At 42.4% G+C, this 22,908-nt stretch overlaps 2 protein-coding genes across 4 annotated transcripts; one reads left to right on the forward strand and one right to left on the reverse strand.

The window, feature by feature from the left end:
- Nucleotides 1-239: 239 nt before the first annotated feature.
- Nucleotides 240-10,050, reverse strand: tars3 (threonyl-tRNA synthetase 3). Its single transcript, XM_086107513.1, has 19 exons — nt 9,730-10,050; nt 9,012-9,095; nt 8,361-8,548; nt 8,160-8,283; nt 7,578-7,702; nt 7,369-7,486; nt 6,630-6,694; nt 6,452-6,530; nt 6,213-6,359; nt 5,406-5,504; nt 3,869-4,035; nt 3,619-3,781; nt 3,328-3,465; nt 3,000-3,077; nt 2,826-2,926; nt 1,646-1,750; nt 1,464-1,536; nt 1,260-1,374; nt 240-643 (listed from the first exon to the last, which is right to left on the reverse strand). The coding sequence occupies exons 1-19, from the start codon at nt 10,048-10,050 to the stop codon at nt 495-497; spliced, it is 2,439 nt and encodes an 812-aa protein (XP_085963639.1). The 3' UTR covers nt 240-494.
- Nucleotides 10,051-10,724: 674 nt separating this feature from the next.
- On the forward strand, nt 10,725-22,607 carry ulk3 (unc-51 like kinase 3). 3 transcript variants are annotated; one of them, XR_015100501.1, is made up of 17 exons: nt 10,725-10,846; nt 11,692-11,801; nt 11,883-12,023; nt 12,452-12,572; nt 12,655-12,750; nt 12,833-12,976; nt 13,170-13,252; nt 13,775-13,930; nt 14,002-14,107; nt 14,177-14,217; nt 14,844-14,946; nt 15,175-15,239; nt 16,008-16,086; nt 17,700-17,796; nt 18,847-18,894; nt 19,135-19,198; nt 20,791-22,607. XR_015100501.1 is itself a non-coding variant. In XM_086107515.1 (17 exons), the coding sequence occupies exons 2-17, from the start codon at nt 11,697-11,699 to the stop codon at nt 20,805-20,807; spliced, it is 1,410 nt and encodes a 469-aa protein (XP_085963641.1). In that variant the 5' UTR covers nt 10,725-10,846; nt 11,692-11,696; the 3' UTR covers nt 20,808-22,607. The 3 variants fall into 3 exon arrangements, 2 of the variants coding, with proteins under 2 accessions (XP_085963641.1, XP_085963642.1); XM_086107515.1 differs by having other exon boundaries at nt 17,700-17,740; XM_086107516.1 differs by having other exon boundaries at nt 11,883-11,984; nt 17,700-17,740.
- The last annotated feature ends 301 nt before the right edge of the window (nt 22,608-22,908 follow it).

The raw sequence follows: 22,908 nt of genomic DNA on the forward strand, positions 1-22,908 counted from the left end.
ATAAAATTTGCATAATATTTAGATTTTAAAAAAGGATCCATTTTTATGTTTACAAATGTTTTTTTTTCCCTAATTGAACTTTAACCTGGTTCAATTTGACCCACAACATAAAAGGAGGGAGAATCCACTAACCAGTTGTGGAAAGAAACACCTAAATGAAGAGAACATAATCTAAACATGATAAGTCTTGATAAGGTAAATGCCTGACCTTTTTTGGAGGGTACAAAAACAAAACAAGATGCACTTCAACATTTCATTTATTTCCCTTCAAAGAGGAGACTGTAGGCCAGTTACATCGTCATCTTTCATAATGGCAACCGACAAACACATTTCTTGAACCCACCAACCCCCTCTGATCAAACACAGTGACATTTTGCCCCGTTAACAGACACATTCCCAGTACCACTTTTATATGAGACACTTTTTCAGCAATTCCATTCTCATCAGGGGAAGACTGAGGTACTCAGACACCCCGCTTGGCTCATCAAGCACCCTCAGAACTCCTCCTCTGCATTTCGACAGCGGGCCTGCTTTAGAAGGCTCAGGCGGGCCAACGCGTCGGCCACCGATACTTCGCCGTGGACGTTGTTATCCCTGGTGCGCACGTTGACGCCGCTGGTCATCTTCTCCTTCTCGCCAACCACTGCCAAGGCATGATGAGATCAACACCGGTTCATGCCAAGTAGCACAGCTCCCCTAGCACATGGCCCCCGCTTGGTGTTGGTGAATTTGTCACTGATGGGGTGTTAGCCAGCACAAAACTCAGGGGAAAATCAGACCAACTGTTGAGTCTAATACAGTCTAAAATTCAATGAGACGAACAACATGAACAAGTGATGAGAAAAGTGTGCCCAAAATGGTTTAATGCCAATATTTTCAATGTAGGGACTGTACTAAAAATGTAAAGAAAAAAATAAGAATTAGGTGAATATAAACACTCAATATTCTGCATGTAATAGACACAAAAGTTAAGATTCAATTATGGCTGACAACTCGATTGGTTTTGTCATACATGGAATAAATCCACCAAAAATAACCTCCTCACCCTCTCTCTGCAGTATGGCCTTCATACCAGATGCCATTATTGCACCTTTTTGAACCATTACTTGGAACAAGGCTTCTGTATATCCTTATCATCAAGACAATTTTGGTGGGGATCTTTGTTTATTTATTGCTTATTTTCCCCACTGTTTGACTCTTGAAGCTATGATAACACTAACAAAATACTGATTTTGTTTCGTGTCAAGGCAACACCTTACCCAGAATGAAGTTATACTGGGCCAGTTGAGCATTGCGGATTTTTTTATTTAAAAGGCATCCAGAATCCAGGTCACAATCCGCCATCATGCCTGCATCTGTGAACTGCTTACACACCTAAAAAGCAAGAAACGGTGCCCATGTGGTTTTGGTGACCTCAAGGAGATGCTCTTTGTTGTGGTTAAGACTGAAGCGAGGCGACTCACCTTCTTGGCATAGTCCTCGCAAGATGGGTTGACAGGCAATACCATCACCTGCCTTGGAGAGATCCAAAGAGGCCTGGTGGTCGGGACAAGTATCAAAAAAAGCGTAAAGTTCTGGGAGCATTATTACAAATTTTATTATTATTATTAATTTATTGATGTACGGTTACCAGAAAGTCACTCACCATTTCCCAGCATAGTTTTCTGTCAGAATTGCAATCATTCTCTCCACAGAGCCCAAGATGGCCCGATGGATGATAACAGGACGAGCTTTGTCATCACCATCCTTTCTGTAGGTAAGATGAAGAAAAAAAACCCCTACATCTGTATGGGTGTAAACTACTTACTCGACATCATCCTTAACTAGGCAGTCTTGAGAGACAAGATATGGTTAAAGTCGAGTTAGCAAGAGATTGAGGGTGTCAGTCATTCAGTGAATTATTGAGAAATTGAGTCTGGTACAAAATCAAGCAAACGATTGATTCAGTCATTGAGCTCTTTTGAATTTTCCCTCTGGGTATCAAATTAAAACTAAAATTGGCAGGCTGATTCCCAAAGTGCAGTCTTTTTTTTTTCTAGCACGCCAAGTTTTTTTTCTTCCACAGCTTGCAATCCAGATAAGCAAAATTACAGTGATTGGCTGTACTAAGACTGGCGTAAGAATTTATTCCGACTACGTCTGGACAACTGAGACATTGTGCTGAGAGGTGTGTGCAGCTCCCAATAAGTCAGTACTATCGATATCTGCTAACAGAAAGATGGCATAATTGGAATTAAGAAAGATTAGTGCTGACTTTTGTCTCAATCTTATACCCATGGGCATTCCGTTGGAAGTTGCTGGGGTGTGTGTGTGTGTGGGGGGGGGGGGTGTCAAAGCATGTCTTTGCAAACATACACCCCAAAAAAAACAAAAACTGAACAATAACTTGGTCATTGATTCACTGGATCATTCAGCCATTGACGCAGTGCAGTGTTAGTTAATCACCAAGTCACATAGTTAAATATGGCAGTCAGTTAGTTAATCAGTCATTGAGTTAGCCTCTGTTGGATCACTGGGAGCCAATTATTGAGGTTGTTGAAACCTGGTTTCATAATTCAATGAGTCAATCGCCAATCAGCCAGCTAGCTCCTTAGTCATTTATTCAGTTATTAAGTTTATTATTGAATGAGAATCTTAGTCGGTCAGTCGCTCATTGACGCGTTCATCGAGTCGGTCAGTCATTCAAGCACTTATCACCAGTGCGTCTGTAATCCGTGTGGCTAAACCCTGTTTGCCTGGGCAAGTAGATTAAAAGGTTATCCTTAGAGCTCGGTCAGTAAATCAAAACCTGTGCACTGTGTCGGTGTTTCGATCGGGCGTCTCACCCCACAAAGGTCAGCTCGAAGCGGATGGGAAGCTGGAAGTCCAGTTGAATGGTTGCACACTGGTGGTAACGACCAATGGCGTCTTTGATTTTAATGTCAATCTATAACGGCGCATACGTACAGTAAGTGTTAACGTACACATTCTTATGCTGTATGTCTTTTGAGTGAGCTGACCTTGGGCCCATAGAATGCGCCGTCTCCTGAGTTCAGTTTCCAAGGCTCTCCAAACTCATTGAGGCTGTTCTCCAATTGCTGGCAAACATGAGTCAGTCACACATTCAAAAGCATCAAAGGATTACACCGTGAATACACCACGATAAACGTTTTTTGGGGTGAATGCTCATAGTAACATGTATAAAAATGGCTGTATTCAAAATAGCGTTTTGAACTTGAGGTAGATCTGGTGCATCTCTGTCATGCAGCAAATATTCCGTACCACAAAAAAAAAAAAAAAACGGAATCAGAATGAGTGAACCGTTAGATCCTGACCAGCGATAGATACCTTCTCAGCTTTGTTCCACACGGCAATGTCACCAAGGTACTTCTCCGGGCGGGTGGAGAGGTGAAGCTGGAAGGAGAAGCCAAACACGCTGTAGACACTGCGCAGGAAGTCCAGGCAGCCTTTCATCTCAGACTCGATCTGAGGAGTGAACATTGGAAATAAATCAAAGTGAGTACAAACATTTTGTGGCAAATAAGTAATTAATAAATAATAATAATAATAACTCTGGTTTCCTCCCGCATTCCAAAACATTGCATAGCAGGCTAATGGATTGCACCATGGACACAATACCTGATCCATGGTGCAAAAAATGTGAGCATCATCCTGCTGGAAACGTCGCACTCTGGTCAACCCAGTCAGCGTTCCAGATAGCTCGTTGCGGTGGAGGACCCCAAAGTCAGCCAGCCTGAGTGGGAGCTCCCTCCACGAGCGAGGCCTATGGCCGAACATCAAACTGGCGCGCGGAAAACACAGCAAAGAAATCAAATTAAATCATGAGATCTAAAAAAAAAAGGGGGAAGCAAGGAAAAGGTGGTCTAACCAGTGTCCAGGGCAGTTCATGGGTTTGAGTGCGAAGGTGTCGTCCTCCACGGTGAAGGAGAACATGTTTTCGCTGTAGTGCTGCCAGTGGCCTGACGTCTCCCACAGCTTGCTGTTGTAGATATTGGGGGAGGCTACTTCCTGGAAGCCTCTTCTCCAGTACTCAGCCTAAGTGAGAAACACACAAATATCATCAACGATCGGAACTCTCGACAGGAACGCTTGCTTTCAACGCAAAGACCATGAGGAGTTAAATATTCGGTGTTTGATTCAGAGTCTGGTCATGGCTGGTGACATTCTGTTTTTGGTTAGACTGAAAGAAAAAAAAAAAAGAATGGAAAGAAGACAGCTAGCAAAGCCTGTGAAAGTCAATTTGAAGTTTAACACCTGATACCCATGTATGCCGCCGTGTTGTAGCGGCCTCCACACTTATCTTATCTTATAGGTCTCAACAGATGCTACATATAATCGTCATTTGCATTTATCGTATGACTGATAGCATCGTATTCTCTTAATGTTTTTATTCAGTCACATAGTCACTCCACCGCTTGACCGTTAATATCGCCTTCTCACACAGGTTATGTATACACGTGTGCATTTTTTTTTTTTTGCTACTGAGAATTCCGCTGCCTATTTTTGCAGCTGTTCACCTCCTTTTCACGATCACGTTTATTTATTCATGTGCATTTTAATACTCCATATTATACAGTAAATATGCTCACAGATATTGTAGGGATTTATGATTCGTTTAGCTTATTCTTCTGTGCTGCCGCTACTCTCCATTCCACTCGTGCAAAAATGCAATTTACCCTTTGAAGGGTCTAATCAGTGGGAAATAAGATGATAATGTTTGCCCGAAGGTGGCTTGCCAAGATCCATTGACGACATGTGTCGTGGAGGGGGAACTGATGGAAATGGTGGAAGTGACACAGTCACACTACGACAGCTTTGCTCCAACAAGCCGAGCAATGTGAGAGACCTTCTTGGCCTCGTTTTGCGTTCTCATTCGGGCTGTGAAAGTTGTCAAGGAGAAATATGTCACAGGTACATGTTCCACCGAAAGACACGTGATCGGATCTGTTTCCAGTCAGAAACCCGTCCGTCTCTTTCTCAAATTTGATAACAGGATGACTTTGCTCAACTATTTAGATGTGGCTTTTCTTACCATCAAAAGGGCAAAAGTTAATATGAGGCTACGGGGAAAACAGTGTCGCCATTTCTAAACTAATGCACAAATCACATACCTCTCGATATGAAGGGCTGTTTCTGTTGTTTGAGTGTTGAGAAAGGAGTATGGTTGAGTCTTCAAGGTTCAGAATTTTAATTATCTCGTGAACTTGATGTGGTCATGATTCATGGCCATTTTTTAAAATACACTGCTGTCAGGATTACACAAAATAAAAGTCATCTTATGGTTATAAATCCATCGCTGGTTTCTTTTTAGCCTTTAATCTACTAAATGCTATTTGATTATGTGTAGCTTCTTTGAAATATGCAAAAGAAACTAAACAAAAGGTTCAACCTGCCACAGTTCTCACCCTGATGAATTCTAGGAGGGTGTTGTAGATGTAAGCCCCGCGCGGCAGGAAGAAGCAACTCCCAGGACTGAGATCGTGGAAGAAGAACAGCTCCTGATCCTGTCAAGTGCGCCAAACATAAACACCCTTTATGAACATTTCGGGATTTGATATTCACCAACCACAGTGTTGGCATTGAAAACAACCAAACTGGTGGCAACTCAATGGCTCTTGCGGAGAATGTGGACACATGCGGTCGCTAGTGAGGAACCGCCTTGTGCAACCCCATGCTGGGGAGCCAACTGGGGAGCGAGGATGACTAGAGCAGTTTCAAAATGGGGTCAAAACTGAGGGAGCAGAGTGAGTCCTGCTACTGAATTTATTGAATTGAAATTCGTCCATCCATTTTGTAATTCGCTTATCCTCACAAGGTTGTCGGGCGTGCTGGAGCCTATCCCAGCCGTTTTCGGGCAGTAGGCGGGGGACACCCTGAACTGGTTGCCAGCCAATCGCAGGGCACACACAGACGAACAACCATCCAAGCTGACACTCACACCCTGGGATCATTTTGAGTGTTTAATCAACCCGCCATGCATGGTTAGGAATGTGGGAGGAAACTGGAGTACCCGGAGAAAACCCACGCAGGCAAGGAAAGAGCATCCACCCTCCCCCCACACACACACAAAAAAAATACAGATATTAATACAAGTGTCAAAATATTAAAATATTCTTGAGAATGTATGCATATTACCACTATTGTCCATTCCAATAAATTGTTGTGGTGTTCTAAATACAAATACATTTCCCATCAAGCGAACGTCAATTTACTTTGCCAATCTTGCGATGGTCCCTATTCTTGGCCTCCTCCTGGAAGCGTTCCCACTCTTTGAGCATCTTTGAGTCAGGGAAGGAGATCCCGTATATCCTCTGCAGCGTCTCCATGTCAGAGCGGCCCTCCCAGTAGGTGGCAGAGTTCTGACAACAGAGACAGAGAAACAGAGAGAAGATGCTAAAACTGTACATCCACTGATGTGAATGACCAATGCACAAAGTTCTTAAAGGTGCACCTTGTAGAGCTTCATGGCTTTGATCTTGCCCGTGTGCCTCACGTGAGGACCTCTACAGAGGTCTATAAGGGGCCCGCATCTATCCAAGACCCATCATAATGATTAGCTTGGCAAATATTAAAGAAGAAGAAGCAAGCAAGCATCATGTTCACCACAGTCCTGTCTGACAGCAACCAACCTGTAAACTGTAGTCGTGGGTGTGGTGACCTTCTCGTTCAGAATGCGGCACTTGAATTTGTTGTACTGGAAAAATAAAAAATATCCGGGTTACCCAACTAATAATAATCCAGGTGATTTTGAGTCAGCTGCAATTTTCAAGTGTCTCAAAAGGATTAGCCTCACCTTAAATCATCATAATTTTTTTCCTCCAAATTCTACACACACACACACACATCCCAGCCGATGATTTGAAATAAATTTTGAAATTTTTGTTAATGTATTGACATTTTTTAAAAGATTTAAAAAAAAATCCTATTCATAGCACAAGCTTCCTTTTTCCACTCATCATCCTTGAGACGTTCGTACAGTTTAAGGAGAGTTCAGATTAAATACATTTGCAACCATTTAGAGAAAAAAAAACAATTGATATCTTTTTTGAATGAATTTTGAGATGGAAAACACTTCTATTTCATTTTGCAATCTGGCTGTAACAATAAAACACCCTTACAAGACTTAACATATGCACTATACTGCATGTCCCCGTTGTATTTTATTGAGAATTAGCGCTGGGCATCGATTCGGAAATCCAAAATCGGGCCTGATTTGATTTACTCAATTCGATCAATCAATTTTTTCTTAAACCCAGAAAGCATACATACTGTCACCATGTCATATTATGACAGAGGTTGGTGACGCGTGAAAGCCTTCGTGGAGGTTTGGGCTCTCTTCATATTCATGTTTCGCAACATCTCTCTCACCTTGAACATCTTCAGCAGCGTCTCCTTGGTAACCTCAAGCCTTTCAAAGGCTTGTTTCTCCTTCACCACCATCTTGCACAAGTTCTCCAGGTCCCCAAAGTCGGTACTGGACACGCTCCTAGACAAAAAAAAATGGAATAATGATGTCATTGTGTTCACCGTTGTCATTTTTGACAAAACCGCATGGGTTGCTTGTCAGATAATCTCACTTTGTTCCATCGAGGAACATGTCGTAGTAGAAGCCGTTCTCTATGGGGGGTCCGTAACATAAACAGCCACCATAGAAGCATTCCATCGCTTCGCCTAGGATGTGAGCGCTGGAGTGCCAGTACACCTGCAAGGAAAAACAATTGTAAAGTACTTTGTATCATGACAAGCTGTACTTATTGGATCTCCCTTCGCTGCTTAAAATATTGGATATGTGCAAACAACTACAAAACATAATATTCTTGGCAGGTAAGTCGGAATGACCTAAATCGTCTGCCATGCATCAAATAGGGAGGTCAAGGGCCACTGTAAAATTAGAAAGCAAGTAGAAAAAAAAAATATCTGCTCCGGGCACCACTTCCACCAACTGACATAAAATTGGGTAGATATTTCTCTCATAATAGGACACATGCAAACATCCCAATGACTGATGCTTAAAATTGGGGAAAAAAAAGTTGGACAGTTTGGTTTGAAGTGGCAATTTTGACCAAATTGAGGGTCTTGTACTTTGATGAACCCTACATATGAGCCCCATTTGGTAACTGCGATATCAAAGAGTGACACCGAAAGTCTGTCTTGCTCACTGCTTGTGCATCCTCATTCTCAAAGCGTAAAATCTCCAGCGAGCAGTCGCGCTCCAGAGGTCTGTCCAAGTCCCACAGCTCCCCGTTCACTCGAGATATCACTGCGTTGTCAGCCAGACCCTGACTGGAGGCCAAAAAGGAAAAAATAATAATAATAATGCGCTAACCAAGTATTTATTTTCCATCAGCAACAATATTTACCTGATGTCACATGCCACTTGGTACGGGGTGGTGACCCAGGACGTGCCCGCCAGCTGACGCCCATTGGGTAACTCCACCGTGATGGGCTTCCCCTCTGAAGCTCTCTTGGCCCGGAGGGCATCGCTTTCCTTCTTCAGCACCTCGTAGAGGCTGAGGCGCTCATCGACAAAAGCCGGCCAGGCCTTCAGCTGCCATAAAGATCTTGGTTAATTAATACAGCAAACCCCTGCATTGTTGCAATTCGACATTTGTTAATTCAAATATTTATTCTATTTGCTGAATAACTCACCCATTCCCTGTTTTTAACCCTTCAGCCAAAGTCACGTCTGATTATATATCTTTGGCACCATCTGGTGCCGTTTTGGTGTCTAGCATCTATGTTGAACTGGTAGCCTTGTCCAATTGAAAAGGTACTTTGTCGCTATCTTGTGGCACCTCTAGGGAATTACTCCCGGATTTGGATTTTTGTGCCAGAGTTTGGTGCCTAAACCCTGCTGGAAATGCATCCATCTGTATTTTTTTTAATAGCACTAATCTTCAAGTTAAATTGCTCACTCTTGTCTTGGCAGACCTGCCAACCACAAAAAACAAAACAAAAAACATGCCGCCTTCTAATACATTTTGCCCGAAATTTAAAGTTAGGATATTCACCCCCTTTGCGGTTCCTTCTGAATGTTCTTTTGGCTGCTGCTTCTCCTTGTTTTTATCGCCTGGTTTGGCATCAGAGCTTCTCACCTGCATGAAAAAGAGGTACACTGTCTTGAAAGGACAAATAGGCATTTTTTTAAACATGCCTGTGAAATGGTTTCATCAAAATCACCCCTAGGATCACGTGTAATGACACTTTATCCTCAATCTGTTTTCAGAGTGTAGTTTTCTCTCTCTCTCTCACACACACACACACACACACACACACACACACACACACACACACACACACACACACACACACACACACACACACACACACACAGCCAAGCTTCAAGTCATGGCGAAAGTAACTGTAACTGTAAAAATTGGAATTGTATTAACTTAACATGATAAATTTTTATCATGCGCCAAAACAAAAGTCAATTGATTTCCATGTGAATTTCTTGCAAAGTCAACTAATCTGGGCTGAGATTCTACAAGTATGTTATGACCAGAAGGTTTTTCCAGATCATGTTTATTTTGATACATCTATTTGATTAGGTAAGGATTGTAGTAAATTACACAAATGCGAATACATTGAAAGAACACTTCTCAAGATATTGTGCAATAATTAATAGTCGTAGTAATAATCCGAGAATCGCATCTTTCACTGAGGTTGTGAAAAACAACAGTAGTTGGAGAACCAAAACGGTTATGTAAACCCCTAGTTATTCATCACCTTTTTAGCAGCAGCTTTGTTATTCATCTGCCCTCCTCTGACGACATTCCCCCCGGCAGCTTTTCCGCACTCGCCCCCTGGCTGTGAACTCTTGCCCGGCTCCAGCTCCAGTTCCAACCGCAGACCCCGGCGGAGGTGCAATAGCCGGTACTTGAGCTTCTCATTCTCCAACCTCAGCTCCTCCAGCTGCGAGGAGACCCCTGCATCGCCGGCAGGGCCCAAGTCCCGGTCGATCCCGTCCTGAAGGGTGGTGATTTCGCCAGCAAGAAGCCGAATTTGCTCCTCCTGCGCTGTGAAGCGTGCGGCCAAGCAGTCCGCCATCTTTAAATGCCCACCGTTTGGGCAATGAACGGGGACTTCCGGTGGCGTTTTATCAGACATCGTTCAAAAAGATCGAAAAGATAAAGGACACAATAGCTGAAAAATGACATTACATTGTTGCGTTGCACACGTATTTCATGCTAAACTGAAATAAAATAATTAATTTCTTTGAATGTCACTTCTGAGGTGTAGTTTTATTTGTAGTGCCATAATGAAAATAATATATACTGTATATTTTATAAATTCATAATTAAATGAGCACAAATAATGTTATGATCGACAAAGTTTTCATATTTGATGTGTATTATCCTTTTTTTTTCTTCCGGAAATTATGTTTTGAAATTGATAGTCTTTATTTCAATAAGCAATACGGTTGAATAGGTCATTAACCCATAAAATCTGTGATATATTTATGAAATCAGTCATCGGAGTCAGGCAAATGAAACCACTACACTGCTGATGATTATTAGTCGTAGTTTTTAACAAGGAGACTTATATCAATGTATGTATTGTATATTTATATTATATATTTTTGTAATATTTTAAGAACGTGTGATTGATCTTTCAATATTTGTATTTTGTAGACTGTTCAATAAAAATACGACCGCAATCCAGCAGGTGCAGTGCAGTACTAGTATCCGAACAATAGGAGGCAGTGTGACAGATTCTACATGATTCCAAGTCACGTGACCCAAACAGCCAAAGGGCAGTGTGTGTGCACCGGCAACGACTGACAGCGATGTAAACGATTCCCTTTTCTCACACTTCTGCCAGTCATGGATTGACTACCATACAGGTACGCGATAATGACATTTTGAACGAGGTTTGAATTAAAACGTTCCTATTCGAATGACGGTCGGTTGATTGCTGTCGTGTTGTTTCACTCCAGTTTATGCCGCTCGCTACAACTTTTTGTTGATAGCCTACAAACAAAACACCAAATTGAGTCAACCTGATTGTTTACGTCCTTGTCTTACTGCCTTGTTAGGCTAAAACCCACTTCTTTTTCAGACTTAGCTTAGTTAGACAATCACTTCACTCCCTGTTGATAAGGGTCGTCCCCATGACCGTTAACCATTAATAAAATTGACAACAGATAAGAATATAATAACAGTTTTAATGTGAAACCGTCATATCGTTGAGAGTGAGACAACGACCAGAAATCGGTGTTAATGTATTTGTTGTATTATAACGTGTTTTGAATAGGGTGGCACAGAAAATGACTGGTTAGCATGTCCGCATCACATTACAGAAGTCCACTGTGCTCTGGCCTTCCCGTATGGAGTTTGCATGCTCTCCCCTTGCCTGCGTGGGCTTTCTCCGGATACTCCGGTTCCTTCCCATATTCACAAAACATGCATGATAGGTTGATTGGGCACTCTAAATTGTGCCAATGTGTGATTTTGATTGTGAATGGTTGTTTGTCTATGTGTGCCCTGTGATTGGCTGGCTACCAGTACAGGGTGTACCACCTGCCACCCAACTGCCCGAAGACAGCTGCGACAGGCTCCATCACGCCCGCGAGCCTTGATGTTTCATTGTGTTTTGCTTCTTCTATATCGGATTTTTGTGAAAAATAATCAGAAATTTTAGTTTTAGACAGACCACATTACATAGCTCCATATTAATGGTGCATTGCAGCCAACATGGCTTCGTCCTCCAGCTTCGCCCCTCCAAAACTGGATGACTTCATCCTAACAGAGCGATTGGGGAGCGGAACGTATGCCACAGTCTATAAAGCCTACAGAAAGGTGAGACATTGCTCCCATTTTGTGTCCTCTTCCTCTCTCATACCTCATCCGTGATACTAAAGGGCCTACATTTTTGTCCAGGGCGATAGCCGAGAAGCGGTGGCCGTGAAGGTGGTCGCCAAGAAGACGCTGAACAAGGCGTCCACAGAGAACTTGCTCACGGAGATTGAGATCCTCAAGACTGTACGTCACCCTCATATTGTCCAGTTGAAAGATTTTGTGGTGAGCTCACTTGATTAGCATCTATCCGTTCATCCATTTTCTGTAGCACTTGTCCACATTACGGTTGTGGGTGAACTTAAGCCTATCCAAGTAAGGTTGGCCAACATGGGCAAATAAATATGAAGAATCTCAATAATTATTCTTTTTTAATTCTGATAGTAATTTGACAGTATCCTACCAAAAATGCTATAAATCTCCACATAGCGCTCTTGTTAAAGAGCGCAAACAGATTAGACGTAAAGTCACAAAAAATTCAAGTAAAACATCAGAAAACGAAAGTAGAACATTCTTCTCTCAATGCTGTGGCAAAAAGACAAAAGAAAAGGCAAAAAACTCGCACTGAGATTATCTTTAATTCTGGCTGATATGAGGTACAGTGTGCTGGACTTCCTCTGTATCAATACAAAATGATGTTGTGTTACCATCAGTGGGATTCTGAGAACATCTATCTGATCCTGGAATGGTGTTCCGGTGGAGATCTGTCCCGTTTCATCCGCAGTCGTCGGATCTTGCCAGAGAGAGTTGCCCGGCGTTTTCTGCAACAGATAGGTCAGCTGACTCACCTTTGGGCCTTGTATTTCATTTGATTTGGAATGGCCATGTGAACAATGGCTGTCGCTTCCACCCACAGCATGCGCTCTCCAGTTTTTACATGACCGAAATATCTCCCACTTGGATTTGAAACCACAGAACATTTTGCTGTGTGGCTCAGTCCTCAAATTAGCAGGTAAGAAAGAATACAAAGAAATTTGTTTGTGTGAAATCCTGCTTCTGACCGTGTCGGATGCTGCATTCTGATTCAATGTCAGACTTTGGCTTCGCCCAGTACATGTCACCATGGGACGAAAAGAGCGTGCTGAGAGGTTCTCCTTTGTACATGGCTCCCGAAATGGTGTGCCGTCGCCAGTATGACTCCAGAGTGGATCTCTGGTCGGTGGGAGTCATTCTTTATGGTGAGCATTGACTTCATTCGAGACGACGGTTATAAAATAGATATTTGTAATCTTATATTGAAAGGGGGATTTTGCAGTTTCCAAACTGCTAGTAAACTTTGAATACTTCGCCCGCCCGCCCCCTTTATATTCAAAATACGAATGATCCTTTTGAACAGTCTTATCCACTCTAATGTTGCTTGTGCGAATGTAGAGGCACTGTTTGGACGGGCCCCTTTTGCATCAAGGTCATATTCAGAATTGGAAGAGAAGATTCGAAGTAACCAGCCCATTGAGGTCAGTGGTCAAGTTTCAGATGTAATTTCTCCATTGCGAGACTAATAAAGGTTTTCTTAATACCTATTTTATTTTTTCCAACTATCGGTTCATTATAAATCCACTAGGTGGCCCACTTTGCTGTCGAAAGGGCACTTGGTGGCCTGTTGCACTCATCAACATCTTTTAAAAATTTATTACACTGATTATAATGGGGAAACATGTTTTCAGTTTTCAACAAATCGGTTTTAGAACAGCCTTCTGGAACGGATTATGGTCGAAAATCGAGGTATGACTGTATCAATATGTTCTGAATCAAATAGTAAATACATTTGGTAAAGAATAAAAACATTTATGGTTGAAAATACAAAGTTTAATCTCATATCCTTTACCAAAGAATTCCATGGGAATTCATCTGTTAAGGTCACCCTACGCTGCAAAGAACTCCCGATGATTTTTGGCAACAGTCTTTTGACCTTTCAAATGCATTGTCCGCATTGCGAATTGAGAGCAACATAATAAGGTCGCATTGTTGTACATCAGCTCCCCCCTGGGGCCAGGGTCTCCAAGCACTGCCGGGACCTCCTCCTGTGTCTCCTGGAAAGGAATCCCGATGCCCGAATCACCTTCGCCGAGTTCTTCACGCACCCCTTTGTGGACATGGAGCACATGCCAAGTGCCGAGAGCTTGGGGAAGGCGGTAAGGGACTACAGAAGAGTCTGCGTCATGTTTTTCAGAGGCGTCATTCTCCATGTCCTGCCTCCCGTCAGAAAGAACTGGTCTTACAGGCCGTCCAGAAGGACCAAGATGGCGAGAGGTCCGTTGCGCTCTCTCTCTACTGCAGTGCTTTGGAGCACTTTGTCCCTGCTATTTACTGTAAGAGCATATGCACATTTCCGATGAAGCGCCATGTTGAACTTACTTACTTTGCCTTTCGTCCTCTAGATGAGACTGACCGGCAGCGAAAAGAGGTCCTCAGGCAAAAAGTAGGCCGGAGAATATTTCCCCTATTAATATTGTGTGAATGATTTTCCTATTTACGTTGAATTAGCCAATTGTTTAATCAAATAAACGTGCATATATATGCTGCATTGTGTGCTGTCAAATGATTTATTTTAGCTCTGCTTGATTTTTTTTTAAGTATAAATCAGACGTAAATTTTTATTTAAATACTAAAACAATTATTCATTTTCATTGTTATTGTTGGTTTTAATTTAATTATAATTAATTAAACAATGAAGTTAAATTAATTTAAAAAATGTCTATTTAAATATTTTGTTATGATTCTCGGCAAATCAATTATTTTATTTTAATGCGATTAAATTCATCAAAAATGAATTTATTTTAATCTAAACCTTAGTAGAAAAATAGGATTAATACATGAAATAATAATATTTGTATCATTAGTATGTTGGATACGTATTTAGATATATCCGTTGTATGTATCAAATATTGACCGTTGATTATGTAAATACTTGGTAAGGCGTATTATACCTCTAAAGAACTAGGAGGGCTGTATGTGGCCCTCAGGCCTAGTTTTGCCCACCCTTGCCCTAGTGTGTCTCTTCTGAAAGCAGACCACACATACAGCATCATGTCGGTGTCCCTGCAGGTCCGTCAGTACGCGTCTCGAGCGGAAGAGCTGAAGGCCCTGGTCGCCTCGGACAACAAGCGTATCTTTGAGGAGGCGCGCACCTCCACGGACATCCTCCGAGGTACAAAACGTCGCAGAGGTGCATATGTAGGACTTGGGTTCTCGGTCTCAAATTGCGGTGACTCTGCAGCATAGGGAAGTTGTGATTGCTCTCTTAAGAGTCGAAAGGTTCTGGTTTTGAATCCTGGCTCAGGCCCTCCAGTTTTGCCATTAGCTTCAGGTCACCCGCGACCCGAATAAAAACAAGCGCTGGTTTTCAAACCTTTCTCTTTCTCTTCTCACCTTGCAGAAATGTCTCGTGAGCAACCACGCTTGCTGGCGGCGCTGGACATGGCCTCGGTCGCCATCGCTAAGGTCAGACATGGCAGGAAGGCATGATACAAAAATGAACTGCCGCAGTTGTAAGAGCTTTTGATCACTTTTCTGATTTTAATGCTTTGTTGACATGGATTGTCATTTAAAATGTTGTCAACTATGTCTACACACGCATGTTTTCCCCAATGTTTTTCAATGGGTGTCAGTTGTACATGGGTTTTCTCCAGTCCTTTTTGCTCGTGATTAGCAAGGCTCCACTGTATTGTCACCGAAAACATTTCTAAAGAATTTGACCCATTTTTAACAAGTGTATATAATTATATATATAAAAAAATCATTATATATTGTGTTTTAAAATCAAGATTAAGCCCTTGTCGCTCTCTACCAGCAGTCATATTTTATGAATGGGAGATCTTCAGTAATGTGCCAAAGATAAGTGTAAAATCAAATAAATAGATCATTAAAATATGGTACTGTTGTGTATCACACATTTTTTTTTAAATTATGCATTGATTAAATTGAGAGAATGTAAGAAAATATACAAATTAATTTAAATTAAATGATAAAATATGTTGAATAATATATTCCATCATTTAATTCAAGGACACTTTAAGTAATTACTCCACTTTCTAAAATAATTAAATAGTCCCACTTTTAAGATTTAATTTGGGAACAAACAACACTGTTCTACAAAACTAAACACTCCCATATAAAAGTAGACAGAGTCGTCCTAAGGGGAAAAAAGAACAACTAAATCTACAAACACCTTGTAGATAATCACGTGTTGTCTTGGTGTTTGTGCTGTAGGAACAAAGCGGAGTGGACGACAATGAGGCCTTGGATGAATACCAGAATTGCTTAGGAGAACTCCTGTTGGCACTTGCAGGTAGGGTGGAAAATGGTTTGCTAAATAAACTGTTCGCTCCCAAGATTCATGCTTAAATGTCGATGTGGCAAAGTAATGTGGGCTACGAGTCGAATAATCAGTTCAATCCCGAGCGCAAACCTTCAATAAATGAGGCCCATAGAAAGTGTCAGGTTAGTTCTCGGCATATTCGCGCATGATTGTCGTGAATAAAGATGTAGGCAAGGTGAGAGAGCGAGTTGGCGAGGTTGTCGAGCAACACAGAAGGCCATTCACTAACTCCGTGTCCTTGCATGAGGCAATGAGCTCATGCGTCTTCATGTGAGAGCGATTCCACTAGCGAGGCCTTTTGGAGCCGAGATGATGGGACCCGGCGTCTGCCAGGGCCCCCGCGTGCGCTACGGGAGCCGCGCCATCTGCTTCCCATTTAGTCCTTGCTGTAAACACACAGGACGCTTATCTTCCACTGGTTAGAACTTGAAGCGGCCAGCCAGCCGGCGCTTAGTCTTCCCAATCAAGATGCTTTTCAAGGAGGACAAACCACATGCGAACATACCGCTGATATCCACTTTCAAACAATAATACATGCTCAAAATATGACGTAAGTAGAACATACTGGGACGCACTTTAATGGGAACGCATAAGCAACACGTCTTGGGAAGTTAAACTCATAGAAAATAAATTTTTGAACGATATATCTTTTGTCATTTTAAATTGTCCTTTAAGAAAGTTGCAAGACATTTCGCCAACTGCTGCAATACTAATAGAAACATTAAAGATGCAGGTTCCCACCCTCTTTCTGATGGCGAATCATGCTCAGACGACAAATACTGAAATTATTAAATTTTAAAAAAAAGCATCGCCCTGTCTAGAACGGTGTTTCCCAAGTTTTTGTTTAGCCAAGGCACACCACCAAACATTACAAAAATTGCAGTATGTACCTTCTGCAGTTGAATTGAAGAGAATTTCATTGTTCCGCCTATCACTGTATGTCGCTGGCATAGATAGTTGGACAAACATACAGTACATTATTTCTATAAAAAAATAAAAATAAAATTCACCCGGGACTCACTCGCGTGCAAAGGCACACTGGTTGGGAAGTAATTGTCGTGGATACCCGCTTCTGATTGGGACTCATTTGGGAGAATTTCGTAGCAGTTCGCCAAAGCATGTCTCAAGATGGAGGTCCAAATCAAAATGCCCGACTTCCTGCGTAATTTTGGGGATGGGTTCATTTGTGTTAATCGGGGTGTCTATTTATTTTTCTAACTTTGAATGGGGTGCTACTATTCTACAGGGGATGTGTAGTTGGACCCTTAAAAAAATAGCTACAAAAAAAATCAGTTTTGGGCATGTTGAAAGCCCCTGAATAATGAAATCATTATAATTACCATATTTGCAACATCCCCCCTTGGTAAATCTCGAACGTTACCCTCGAGAGTGCAGTCCTCTGCCAAGGCCGAGATACTAGCAAAAGGATCGTAGGGAAAAAGTTTTCTGTTTGTGTTTGTAGAAGGCCGGCTCTTTCGGGGGGGGTTGTGGATAGCGAAAAGATGGCGGATGGTGGTATGGACTGTTCCATTAGTAGAGTCGAACAATGTGCTCATTATTCTCTCTCTTTTGTCCCCTCCCAGCTGAGCCGCAGGGCCGCCGACGAGAACTGCTCCACAGCGAGGTGAGCCTTGCCACCATGGCAGTGACCTATGCGAGCCCCCCCAAAAAAATAAAAGGGTAATAATTCCGCAGAAAGGCTTAACTGGGAAACTGTTTGTCTAACCTGTATGAGATTGATATCAATGATTCCAACAGACAGTGGCAACAACATGAGCAAACACTTCCCAAGGGGGGGGGGGGACCCCAAACAAACTCAAATGTTTATTTAACTAAACCCTCTCTGCATCATAATGCGGAACTCAGAGTAAACGCACACAGCCACAAACCTTTGAGACTATAACCGACCTCTGCTCGAACAAAGGAGCACCAAGAGTCCAACTGTTGTTGACTGGAGTCCTTATCGTGATGTATCCCGTGTAAACTGATTTAATGTCATGACGGGAACTCAAGCATCGAGAGTGCGAACCCCCGTGTAAAATTCCTTCATGTTTATTGCACACGCTGATTAAAGGCTTGCGGTTTGAGGGCAGAATACCCCCAAAAAACTGTGGTCCAAATGCTAATTTGCTGCGCCGGATCACTAGGTTTTAAGGGAAAGTATGGAAACGAACCGCGGAGGTCTCCGCATTGTGTGCAGCAGTGTATGAGCAAAAACTCCGTTGCTCCTTTTTCCTCATCTGTGGCCCCCCCGAACCGAGAAGCACACATGTCCCTTCTGAAATGTTTTCCCAATTTCCCTAACTCGAGCAAAATTGGCGCTGCACTTCCGTGAGGTTGGAGGTCTCACCGGAGAGTTAAAAAAAAAAAATAATAACTCACATTCCACGCTGCTGCAGCAGGGACTCAGACATCCTGTCTTGTGCTGCTGAGTACAGGTCAGAAAAACACTGCACGCTACCCATAATGCAACTGAATGCCAGCTTTCATTATGTGCGCCACATCCAGTATGTTCCTGCCTCTTTCATATCCTGCCGGGGGGGGGGGGGGATTTGTGTCCACTGGCTGGCTCATTGTGCTACTTTGGATGGGTTCATTATCGAGTTTGAAAAAGGCCATCATAGGCATTTCCAACCAAATTAGCTTGCAAATCTGCGAACATTTTTCAGTGTGGCATGAGACCTTCAATAAAAATACAGATGTTGTTTTGTTTTGTTTGTTTGTTTCCAGATTAAAAGCCTCATGAGCAGAGCAGAGTACCTCAAGAAGAACATCAAGGTGAGGGTGCTTTTGCACCTGGGTCACATTCCATTTTAGGAGGTTTTGTGTTTGGATATCAGTTTATTTGGATAATTGTATGACTCAGAGTGTGAAAATGTGTTCAAGAATACTTTTAAAAATGTATTTTAATCAAATAGTGTTTTATTACGTTTGACCAGGTTTAAATCATGCATAAGTACAGTATATATTGTTTTTTATATAAGGAATGATACATGTCAGACTTTTTATTGGTTCCAGATGCAGGAGACTCAGAGGGATGTCTCGCTGGATCGGGAGCCCCTAGCAGACTCCGTCAGAAGCTGTGAGTGTTGTGTCATCGAAAATTGATGACACCTACAGTACATGGTGATATTTAATTTTGTACTGCCCTTATTGTGTCTAATGCACTCTGAATGACCAACAAAAGCACCCCGCGTACTTCATCGTCTCTGTTGTGGTGCCAAGACTGACTTGTGAGAGGCGGCACGTAGCCGGAGGAAGTCCCAGACTGCGGAAAATTCTAACAAAGTGTAGCAGGAGAAAACGAAATGGCAGAAGCGAGGCTGACTTTCATCGTATCTACGAACTTGGTTGCGGTGTTGCAATGTTGAAGGGGGAAAAAAAAACAAAAATCGCCCTAACGAAACTGAGATGAGTAGAACGTAGCTCTTCTCACACATATGCTTCATTCTCAACCTCAACTCTACATTCATGTATGTTAATTCAAAGCTAAACAAGATGAACTAAACTATAGCATGGGAAAAAATGTACTTTTAGTGATACACTTGATCCAGATCATAACCTACATACTTCTTCTTCTCATGCCTTTCTCCAAGATGGATCGGGCATTCTTAAAGCCCGGACAAGATCCCGTGCTTAGCGAGAAATTCCTGCGGAATTATACTTTTTTTTTTTTTTTTTTTGCCCATTTCACTGGTGAGGGAGCTCAAATTTCCCAAAGTATATGGCTTCTTCTTATTCCCGCTGAAGTTATTTTAATAAAAACCACACGGTGGCTGCTAGCCACAGGTTGGCATGGGGCCAACGGCAGCCACTGCGGGTCGACAAATGACGATGCTACTCCGGCAGCATATGTACACAATATAGCACATACGGTATGCTGTGAGTATATTGAGATACACTGTATGCTCATTCAATGTCCACACCAAACTCGTCTAACATGCCTTTGTGGACGATGCTTTATCGAAAAAGACAACAACAACAACAACAACAAAAAAGGCCTTCCACAAACTGCCAGTGGCAAAAAGTATCTGAAATTTCAAAGTAGAATGACAAAGAATTATAGTGTACCTCCAGCGCCCCATTTCGAAGTTTCGATGGTAAGGGAGCAATATTGCAAAGTTTGAATATCTGATGTTCCCATTTTTGGGTCTAGTCTTGTAGTTTCCAAAATAATCCCCCTAGTCTATGGATGTAAATCTGTCCTTTCTCGGTAGGTCACCCTAATAAACTCTTGTAGGTTTAAAAAAAAAAAAAAAAAAAGAAAAGAAAACGCTGCCAGGCAGGCATCCTCATCCCAAATCTGACCGTCAGACGTCTCGGGATCCACCAGGCCGGGTAGATGGCTGTGAAAGTGGCATCTAGACTCGGATATTTATTTATTTCCATTATTTATTTAAATGGAGAGGACGTAACCCGATCCACATCACAGACATGCTTCCGCCTGTGTGGGGGTTGATTGTTTATCATGCGCTGCAGCACCGAGGCGATGTCTGACACAGAAATCAAAACGGACATTTTTCAATGAATATAACCATGATAACGACTGCCCCCCACAAAAAAAAATCTGGTACACCATATGCAAGTGTTGAGTATGTCTGAAGGTGTCCCATTGTGGTGTCAATTATAATTGACAGTAAATAATAACATCATTGCCCCCTTGTCTCCTGTCAGCGTGCTGTGTGCAGTGAACCCTGAGGACCACGGCGGTAAACCCAACCGGCTTGGACCTTGGACAGCCAAAAGCTTCCCCGCAATGAAACTGTGTGCTCCATGCCAAATCAAACTTGCATACCCACGTCACCTTTCACACTTTTTGGCTTGGCCTTTGCAGAATCAGTCAATGTTTTGGTTGTTGCTGAAGGTGAGCTAGCAGGTAGAGAGAGACAAGCTGGTTCAATTTTTGAGCTGACACACTGTGGACCCCTCGGGGAAAAAAAAACAAAACTGTTTACAATATTTAACCTTTAATGCTGGATTTACGTGGCATGGTTCAAGTGACACTCTTTTTTCTTTTCTTCTTTTTTACTGTCGTGCAGTGTAAACTAAACGCGTGGAATCGGTTATCTTCAAATTGGAATCGGACCTCCTTCAAATATGTGTGCTGTACCCCGTCAATGCCAACTTGACATCTTCAAAATTCTTTTCATTCAATGTGGGGAGGAGTAGGTCCAAGCCAACTACTGATTAACTTACATACCGCACTGTGTAGAACGTTTTAATATTTTCTTACTGCATGCGTTAATGCTGATCGGCTCACTTACCGGTGCTTGCCATTTGGGTGTCTGCACACACAGAACTAATGTAAATAGGCACTATAAAAAAAATAAAAAAAACGATACAGGTATTCAAATCCTAATAGAGCACTTGGACCTGCTGTGTCAATTCCACCTGTTATCTCGATGTCGTCTCTGCTAACATTTAGCATGATCGTAATGTAACCAGGGGCTGTTGCGCTCCATCGCTCACCAAATGTGCTGGCGGTAACAAAATGGATTTGGACACACTGCTGACGTGTTTTGAGCACATCACTCTGGTCAACAGGCCAAAGGGATTGAAATGAAATGTATTTATGGGCAACTGTGAAAACGTGTGCCGCTGGTGCTCGCGTGCACTCTACTGTTAGACTGATCCTTTTGTGTCGTAGCCCCTGCACAGTCCTTTCTATGAGCCCCGCGTTTGTCTATACCCTCCCCCCCCCATGTCGAATTTCTTCCCCCATTGCAAAATAATGAAAAATTAATTCATTCCAGGGTCAACATTTTCATCTTTGTAAAAGCTTTAGCAACTGAACAGGCAAAATGATTGTGATCCAAGTGTAAAAAGAAGTTAAGCGCCTGTTAATGAAGCGCACAGCTTTGAGTTATGTATGCCCCATAATCCTCCAATTGTGGGTCAAATTGACCGTTTATATATATTTTTTAAACTTTTAGGATAAAACATTTTCTCCTAGCTTTATTTTTGGTTTTTTTCCATTTCAAACTCCCTGTGTGGAGTTTGCATGTTCTCCCCGGGCCTGCGTGGGTTTTCTCCGGGTGCTCCGGTTTCCTCCCACATTCCAAAAACTTGCATGGCAGGCTGATTGGACGCTCAAAATTGTCCCTAGGTGTGAGTGTGGGCGTGGATGGTTGTTCGTCTCTGTGTGCCCTGCGATTGGCTGGCAACTGATTCAGGGTGTCCCCCGCCTACTGCCCGGAGACGGCTGGGATAGGCTCCAGCACCCCCCGCGACCCTAGTGAGGATCAAGCGGTTCGGAAAATGGATGGATGGATGGATATTATATATTAAATACGCAGCTAGTCACTTTGTCTTGTGAAACTTCAAATAACAGCAAGGTATGGGAATCTCTCCATTGGGAAACAAATAAAGGTTTTCTTATCTTAACCAAGATAACGCTTTGCAAGTGTAAATAGAAGTTAGCCACGATAGTTCGACTCAAAGTCTCTTTTGAAGTTGATGTGTGCATTTTATAAACATTGAAATGCAGCTCACTCTGTGGTGTGCTGTCCATTCTTCACCATATCCACTCAGACCAAGCAGCCTGGACAGATCTGTGTGTTTTTTTGCTGTTTTTTCTTTTTTGCCCTGGTAGCCTTTTGTGTTGGCATCCCCCTCAAAAACGCGGAGAAAAGACATTTCATCTTTTGATCCCCCACAGAGCTCAAATCGCACAAGCACAGATTGACGTCATGAAAGGATTTTGTGATTTTTAAAAGTAGGATTTTCTGGTACAATCATGAAAAAAATCACTGGCCTTTTGACATGACATCAAAAAACAGTCCAAGGAACAAT

This window comes from Hippocampus guttulatus, chromosome 3 (assembly GCF_054856545.1).
Source record: "Hippocampus guttulatus isolate MCC_2025c chromosome 3, RoL_Hgut_1.0, whole genome shotgun sequence".
Lineage (NCBI taxonomy): Eukaryota > Metazoa > Chordata > Actinopteri > Syngnathiformes > Syngnathidae > Hippocampus > Hippocampus guttulatus.

What these genes read in the sequence shown, in the direction of transcription:
- ulk3 (XM_086107515.1), top strand. Translation starts at nt 11,697, where the DNA reads ATGGCTTCGTCCTCCAGCTTCGCCCCTCCAAAACTGGATGACTTCATC. An exon ending in GGTGGGAGTCATTCTTTATG is followed by an intron (nt 12,977 to 13,169) that starts GTGAGCATTGAC and finishes GTGCGAATGTAG; the next exon opens with AGGCACTGTTTGGACGGGCC. An exon ending in ACTCCTGTTGGCACTTGCAG is followed by an intron (nt 16,087 to 17,699) that starts GTAGGGTGGAAA and finishes GTCCCCTCCCAG; the next exon opens with CTGAGCCGCAGGGCCGCCGA.
- tars3 (XM_086107513.1), bottom strand. Translation starts at nt 10,050, where the DNA reads ATGGCGGACTGCTTGGCCGCACGCTTCACAGCGCAGGAGGAGCAAATT. An exon ending in TTCGAGCTGACCTTTGTGGG is followed by an intron (nt 1,751 to 2,825) that starts GTGAGACGCCCG and finishes TCTTACCTACAG; the next exon opens with AAAGGATGGTGATGACAAAG. An exon ending in GCGAGGACTATGCCAAGAAG is followed by an intron (nt 1,375 to 1,463) that starts GTGAGTCGCCTC and finishes CTTGCTTTTTAG; the next exon opens with GTGTGTAAGCAGTTCACAGA.